The sequence below is a fragment of the Orbicella faveolata genome, unplaced genomic scaffold (genome assembly GCF_042242905.1).
Source record: "Orbicella faveolata isolate gen_17 unplaced genomic scaffold, um_ofav_v1 contig_3, whole genome shotgun sequence".
NCBI lineage: Eukaryota > Metazoa > Cnidaria > Anthozoa > Scleractinia > Merulinidae > Orbicella > Orbicella faveolata.
The window spans coordinates 2,174,927-2,182,500 of record NW_028301558.1 but is presented as its reverse complement, the minus strand read 5'-3'; the positions used below and the strand labels follow the sequence as shown (position 1 = coordinate 2,182,500).

General features: G+C 36.0%; 1 protein-coding gene across 3 annotated transcripts in view; it reads left to right on the top strand.

Moving 5' to 3' along the window:
- LOC149106040 (uncharacterized) overlaps positions 1–6,852 on the top strand; it is an 8,254-nt gene extending 1,402 nt beyond the window's left edge. For 2 of the 3 annotated variants that reach the window (XM_089298170.1, XM_089298168.1), the window contains exons 2-3: positions 2,239–2,319; positions 3,581–6,852. In XM_089298170.1, the coding sequence (XP_089154296.1) occupies positions 2,239–2,319; positions 3,581–3,612 (113 nt within the window). In that variant the 3' untranslated portion in view covers positions 3,613–6,852. Of the gene's footprint in view, positions 639–2,238; positions 2,320–3,580 lie in introns of all 3 variants that reach the window. The other variant, XR_016209885.1, reaches the window with a different exon arrangement.
- Positions 6,853–7,574: the final 722 nt, after the last annotated feature.

The following is a 7,574-nucleotide window of genomic DNA, read 5'->3' as shown; positions in this document are numbered from 1 at the left end:
GGGCAAGCAAAAACACCACCTCTCCCCTCTTCCGCTTAACTCAAGGTCTGATCCGCCACTGTTCAGTCATTTGAAATTGCGTTTAAGCGAGAATCACGCCTCAAATATCTATTATGTGGTTCTTATTCACTCGGCAATTCGGCAGCTCACACTGTAACAGGAACAACGACAACGACAACGACAACAACTACTCTTAGTATGTATTCATTAATATCAATGATATCGTTTTAGTATATCTGTAGTCTCAGTAATTCCCATTGTTCGACAATTATCAAGTACCAGCACTAGCACTGAACTCTCCTACATAGATGGTAAATGTACTTATTTGCAGTAACTGTTCATGTGTTCATGTAGTGTAATGCAATCCTAATCCAGTTTGTATGTAGCGTGGCACTTTTGTCCTGCACGGCAGATATGTCTAACACCTTTTGACCAATTGTATGTGTTGTTGTTTCTTCCAATGAAAATGCGTTGTGATTGTGTCCTCTGAGATTATTTTACTAGGGGACGGGACGGTGTTTGCCAGGTGAAAGGTCGAAAGCTATCGATTGGGATTTTTATAGTGAGGGTGTTTTGTCGGATCTTTTTTGCATGTTCCAAAACACATTTACAGCTGCCTTTGAAGCTTAATACTGTTGGTAAGAAGCTTTGTGAAATGTAGTGTATTGTATTATGTTGTTTGTAGTGATGGAGTGAGTAATTAATGGCTCAAGTTCACGAAGCCATTTTGACATGTTCATCAGCAATCTAAGCATTGTTGATCGCGTTGCTTTCAAGCGGCACGAACTAAGCTGGCACTAGTTTGTATAGTCCACACTGTTGTGTTTTGCATTTTGCAATTAAGATCTGCCTCCGTCACGGGCATAAAGAAACGCTTGTCATGCCGACAGAGCAAATTTTCACTCAGCTTATTACCACCTTGTATCGCCAAATGCCACCAAATGTACAGCTTAGTTAGATAAAAAATGCTATAGAGCAAAGCAAAAACAGTAGTTTCGAAATAAAGTGCAGTATTGCAAGGATTGAAATTGATTACAGTTTCGAGCCTTCATTTTGTCTGATATTTCTTTACTTCTATCAGTATTGGCAATTATTTCTACCGATTTTAAAGTAAGTTTAAAGTAATCTCCTGGGCACAATCATGAAAACAAATGTAAAATACATTTCCCTGAATGTTCCCTACCAAGCACAGTCTCTAAAAATAAATTAAAATAGGTCACCATGCTTGCAAAAGAGGTATGATGTACCAGTCTTACCTTATTTTGCCAGTTTATCACTCCACTTTACCTTTTGCGGTGGCTGGAAGATACAGTTTTTTTGATGAACTTTGATAGGCATACATGAAGTTTTGAACAAAAGGAACAACATAATAAACAACTTATGCAAAAGAGTCTAAAATAATCCAAATGACATACAATCAAAGCGTTCCTCAAGTTGTTGGATTTTAAGGTCATAATTTGTGTCCACGAGTAATGATTTTGTTTTGAATGCTATTGAATAAGTGTAAAATTCTGCACTTGAAGGGTTCGCAATGTGGTGCTAAGGAATTACCAGTAAAGGTCAGGGTTGCTTGTCCTTCTTTTCTTCTTTTCCTCTGTGGTTGACTGGCTACGTTTAAGCTGTTTGTTACGAAGCAATGTTTTGTAGACACGCAGTGTATATAGTCAACATGTGAGGCTGCTTCAAGAAGTGCTTGGCTAGGTTTCCTTTTCTATGTGGCTAGTCCAATTAGTATATAATAGGGATACATGCCAATGCCTTGTCATGTCTTCATGAGATGGCATTGCCATTATCTCTTTGTGTCAGCTCTTGTGTGAGGAACATTGCCATTCTTGTTATCTTCTGGAGAATTTATTCATGTTTTTGGATACTTGGGTCTTTTTGTTCTTTTATTAATGTGTAAAAACAATTAAAGAAGGGGAAAACGGTTTGTTTATCTACTTGTATTTTTATTCTCAAGGATGTCTTTTATCATTTGGTAAATATGTAGTTCTCACCAGCTAAACTTTGCCACTAGAGATCCAGTCGGTTCTGTTTTGGTTTCATTGTCAGGTGAAATAGACTTTAAAAACCTAGGTCTTGATAAGGTAGTCATACTCTTGCAGTTGTTTGTGATTAAATTTTGTTTTCTTTTAAATTTTTCCTTTACTGAGAAACAGCTTTTAATCTACTTGAAATATAATTGCATTTGTGTGATTTTGTGTTTAATAATAATGCTTTGAATTTCTGTTTTTGCAGTAATGGATGATCATCATGGGTTGGATGAGGGAAAACATACACAAAGCGAAGAAAGTCTTAGTAGAGAAGGGACTAGAGATGGTGAGCATCAGCCCATACTATTATATGTACATGTATCAGTTACAGTGTGTTGATAACTTTTTTTAGAGTTGTGTCTTGCCAAAATAATTCATTTTTTCTTACCTGTACGTAAATGGGTCTTAATTGTAATGGCAGCACTTTCTCAAGAATTTTAGGGCTTATGTCCTTATATTATGCTTCAATATCTGGTTAGCTTATGAGTTTTTACTTGTACACTAAGTACTCCAGCAATGCTAAGAAGAACATTGCAAACCAAATGTGTTAGAGAAAGCCAACTTATAGTTTTGGCTATTGTTTTTCAAAACACATCTTCTTCGAACCTGGATAAATTAGCCAGTTTCTAATTTTTAATTCCTTTTCATCCCTACTATGAAGGTTTAAAATTTAGCACAGGGAGTGTTTAGTAGATGGAGTTTCAAAATCTTAAGGAAGAAGTGATTGTACAGTACCACTTTAATGCATAGCTTAATATCCTTGTGTATCCATTAAACTAGTCAACAACCCATTGTCCCCACTAGAACAAAATAATTGTGTTTTTAAGATTGATATAAAATAAAATTCTCAACTTACCGGTAGTTTGGGAGGTTCTGTGGTATATTATAGGTTAAGGTATAGATGTATGGTAGTGTTACAAGCAATTTTTGCAGCATGTTACACAGAAGATATTTGCTTATCATATGTAGTTACTTAAGCATTTGTGGCAGTGCACACATCTTTTCTGTTCTTTGTTGTGACTCTTATTTAAAACCCCAAAAGCTGTGAACAAGACAGCTTGTAGGAAGTTGAGCTTTCTTTGTTAGCAAATAACAACCTTAACTTTTGAAGTGCCATTTACAAAGTAACCAACAGCACTTGAATGACAAAACTGGTAAACCATATATGTACAATTTCCTCTACTGTATTCTACATGGATACTTACAGCCTGCAAAGCACTCACTTTCTTTCCTGCAATGGTTTGGGGCACAACAAACATAAGTGAATTAAGAGAGGTTGAGGAGTCGAAGAGACAGAGTAAAGAAAACTTTTGGATGCCGCAAAGCTCCTAGAATGAGCTTGACGGCTATTAATGCAGCGTTTGACACTAACTTTCTTGCTTATTTCCCTTTGGGTATCTAGTTCTGTTTTTGTTGGTTCCCCATGTGTCTTTTTAGTTGCCTACCTAGTAGACTGTTGTTGCCCATTAGCACTCATGAGAAAATTTCAACTTGCAGAAATGCTCCACTTTATTTTATAAACTTCTTTTCTTGTTTTGGTGTTGCAGCAGTGATTCATTGGGTGATTAATCAGTCATAGAGCACATCCCTCACAAGATTTTAAACATCCATGAACTGTGCCCACACATTTTGATGAGACTCCACTTTGCTGACAAATAGACCCAGTGAAGCGAAACTTGGGCATGGTTTGTATTAAGTCAAAATAAGCTTGTTCCAGTAAAAGTATGCCAGCAAAATTTCTTTAAGTACTGGTAGTGTTGTTGTCCAAAAAATGGGGTCCAGTCAAACACCAGTAAGAATAAAAATATTATCCCCAGTAAATGGAATTAAGTAACATTATCACTGAGTGAAAGACAAAATAATTCCCAAAATTTCTTAGCCAACACTTCAAAGCCCCAAAATGTATGTTGCAAACTTTGACATGGGTGAGTGTGCCCAGAATAACTGCAGAGCCACCTTAAGTAATGATGAAATGGAATCAATAGAACAACCATAAGAATAGTGTTATCCTTTTGATACAATATTAATAACAAACAGTGGGGCTTGACTTTTCAAAATTACAGAAAAACTCAAATTGCATCCAGGGCCACCAGATCACAGTTTTCATGCAATATACATTTAAATAGAAAGGAAGTGTTAGCCAAATTAACTTTAACTAAAAATATCAGACACTTTTTAAAAATAAAGTGGTTTGCTATTAAACAGTGGAAACAAAAAAAATGAAAAGGGTTTGTCAAACACAACTCGATGCACCACCACCACCACCCACATATGGTACTCTTCCATGTAGATGTGGAAGGAAAACAACTTGTTGTCACTCTAAGAGGAATTGGAGTTTGCAAGCCCTGACAGTTGTTCAGATTGTTTTCTTTGGAGTTAGTGACAATAAATTGATTAACACGAAAATTAATTAAGAGAGCACTCAACAACCAAATTGATGGCATTTTGTTGGGTTTTTCATTAGGTCGTTGTTGTTTTTTTTTTTTATCATGACAGAACTCAAAAATGATATTGTTCGTAAAATGCTTGACAGTGGCCTTATAAATGAGTAGTTTTATGGACATTATTTTGAAGATATGCTGTTGATGGTCAAACCAAATAAATCTGACATGTTTTATGGTCAACAAATTTTTTTAGATGGTACGGTCCATTTCCTGGACATTTCTCTGAAAAGAAAATCCATTGACATTTATAGGAAGCACACAAACACTGGACAGAATGTCTTGTTTTCTAGTCAGGAACGTTGGCCTCGCAAAATTGCTTGGGTTAGAGCCTTGTTGCACCAGGCTTCTCGTATATGTGAAATAGACTCTCTTTCAGAAGCAATAACAATGATTAAAACGTTCCTGTTGGGGAATGGCTTTCCTAAATCTGTGGCTTCTAATCTTGTAAGGTGTTTCAGACACAGTAGCTTGGAACCTAGAACATCTTATCCCAATAACAACAAGACTATGAGTTTTAAGGATTTTAAATTCTAATGTGGGGTTTGTGACTGGCACTAGTTTTGCTAGCCTAATGATATAATTTTTAAAGCAGATGGGAGCTCCTCTGGGGGCCTGTCCAGGAATGCCCATCAATGTCCTAGACCAAATATGACCTGCTCTTTATTACTTCATCTCATACAGGAAGTAAGTGATTTCTGAACAGTTTTCATTGAAGTGCCTTGAAACCAGAACCAGAGTATTAACAATATTACAAACAACACAACAAAGAAAGTACAGGATGCAAAACAGAGCACAGTGATGCAAACCCAAATGCAAGTTAATTTTGAAACCAAATTAAAAATTGCTATGTAGAATGAGACAGGTAACTGCAATCACAGCTGGTGGTTTGCTATTTGCATGAAAAATTAGCAGACATTAAGTTGAAGGAAGTGAGTTTATAGAGTTTAGCCATTTGCATCATATTAATCAAAAACTGGTTTTCTCATTTAGGTATAGAAATACAGTATGCATATTTATAATTTGAATTATAATAATATTAATGTTGTACTTTAGATTATAATTCCAAAGCTCTCTTTGAAAACTGATTTCAGTTTCATTTAGGTAGTTTGGTGCTTTGGGCCCAAAACAGCAGCCTGAAAACGGTCCCTGCAAGTTGACAAACCCTTGAGTTGCCAGGAAGTTTCAAGAAATGGACCTCTTCACGGAAAGTGTCAGTTTTCCACAATCCCTCTCCATATTTTTAATAGCATGGCCAAACAATACCTGGAGGCATTAGATAATATGATCAATTAGGAGGAAGGGGAGTTAGAAGAAGACGAAGAAGGAGAAGAAGAAGGACAAGAGGATCAAGAAGAACAAGAGGAAGGGCAAGAAGAACAAGATAATGATGAAGACCTCTACAGGAAGTTAATAGAGGATGAGTTTAGTGACAGTGATGTAGAATAATCAACATTTATTTTGTAGATTTTTTAAATTTTTATCAGTATTTCTTTCACAGATGTATTAATAAGTAATAATTAGGTAAATAGACCTGATGAGTCTGAAATTGTTTTGATTGTTCTACATTTACAACAGCTTATTCAGACTAGCCCAAGCTCAAAGGCTGGAGAAAATATCTCATTACTTTTTTTTACTAAGTGAATCACAAATCACTGTGTTGTCTGTGAATAGTTTTGTTGGATTTAGATTTAAGGGACAAAATAGTGACAGAACATTTCATGTTTGTTATAAGAACCCAGTCACAGTCGTGCATGACTAACTGTGGCCACCTTCCTTGGTTTAAATAAGCTAATAAAAATGCATGAACTAGGTATGGTGAAAATATCAAGCATCGTGTTACCTGTTGGTCAGTCGAGAACTCCACCTCTCACATTTCTTTTCATAATTTTGGATTTGCCAGGTTTGAATGGAAGCCATAAGAAAGTTGTTGAAAACATGTCCAAAAATGATTAAAAAAAATTAGTTCAGTGGCCAGTGTTAGCAGTGCACCACTGTAAATGCAACGATAGGTATTATATTAGTTTGCCCAAAAGGCATGTACCTGTCAAAAATAGAATTTCTCAAACTAATTCTAACTTTGGTTATTTTGCCTTTGTAACAATACAAATGGTTTTACAACACAGGCTAAAAACAGGCCCTAAAATATAATTTTCGAACATGTTTGGATAAAGCAACGGTTTGTATCATCCGTGAGCATTGCAGATAATTCAAGCCAATTAATTCAAGGTCACAAGTCAGATTGTTTTGGTTCGCCCGTGTGTAGAAAGATCTATAAGGTTCCAGTTGATAGTGATAATGGTAATTATACCTGCTCATGAAAACACCAGTTGTATAAATTCCAGTCTGGCCATAAATAAAAAAAAAAAGATTTGTAATCTTCTTTGTTGTAACTGAATTATGTTATTGAACTAGTATGAGGTCCGTGTTGGTAAAACATTCGTCGAGTTCTTCACCTTCCAATGTTATGGCGAGATCCATAGACTTGTAAAAAAAGAAATACCCATATCAGTATCCGACGTAAGTTTCATTCCATGTTTAATGCTAAATTCCTGAGGGGTGTGCCTACAAACGAGGACTAACAGAGCTATAAATCAATGAACATAATAAATCCCTCTAAGATTCTCCAACCGAAATAAGTGATATGTTGTTGAGGTATCACTGAATTCCTAATTTTTAACCTTCTGCTTTCATTTCATCGTTTTTCCCGGTTAATAACAGGCATCCGTTGTAGCTAGTTCCAGCCGATCCCAGGATTGCAAATCTCATTAGCAGTCCGTGCTCTATCTGATAACCATAACGAGTACTTTTAAGGGTATCAAGTCTTATATCGGAGATTCGGTGATATTTCTTTCTAAAAACAAAAATTGAAACAGTGTTCACCATAACCTGCCTCAGCACGTTTGGGAAAATCTTTTGATTCTTTTCAGAGGTTTCTTTAAGAGCACTCGGCTAACCTCCAGGTACAATTTCCGTACAGCGCCATACATTAATTATGTATGCAACTATTTGAAACTATCACACTATACTCAAACAGTGATCGTGAAAAGAACGAGTCAGTCAAAAAAATTGCACGCATAATTAATGTAAGGGATAGTGC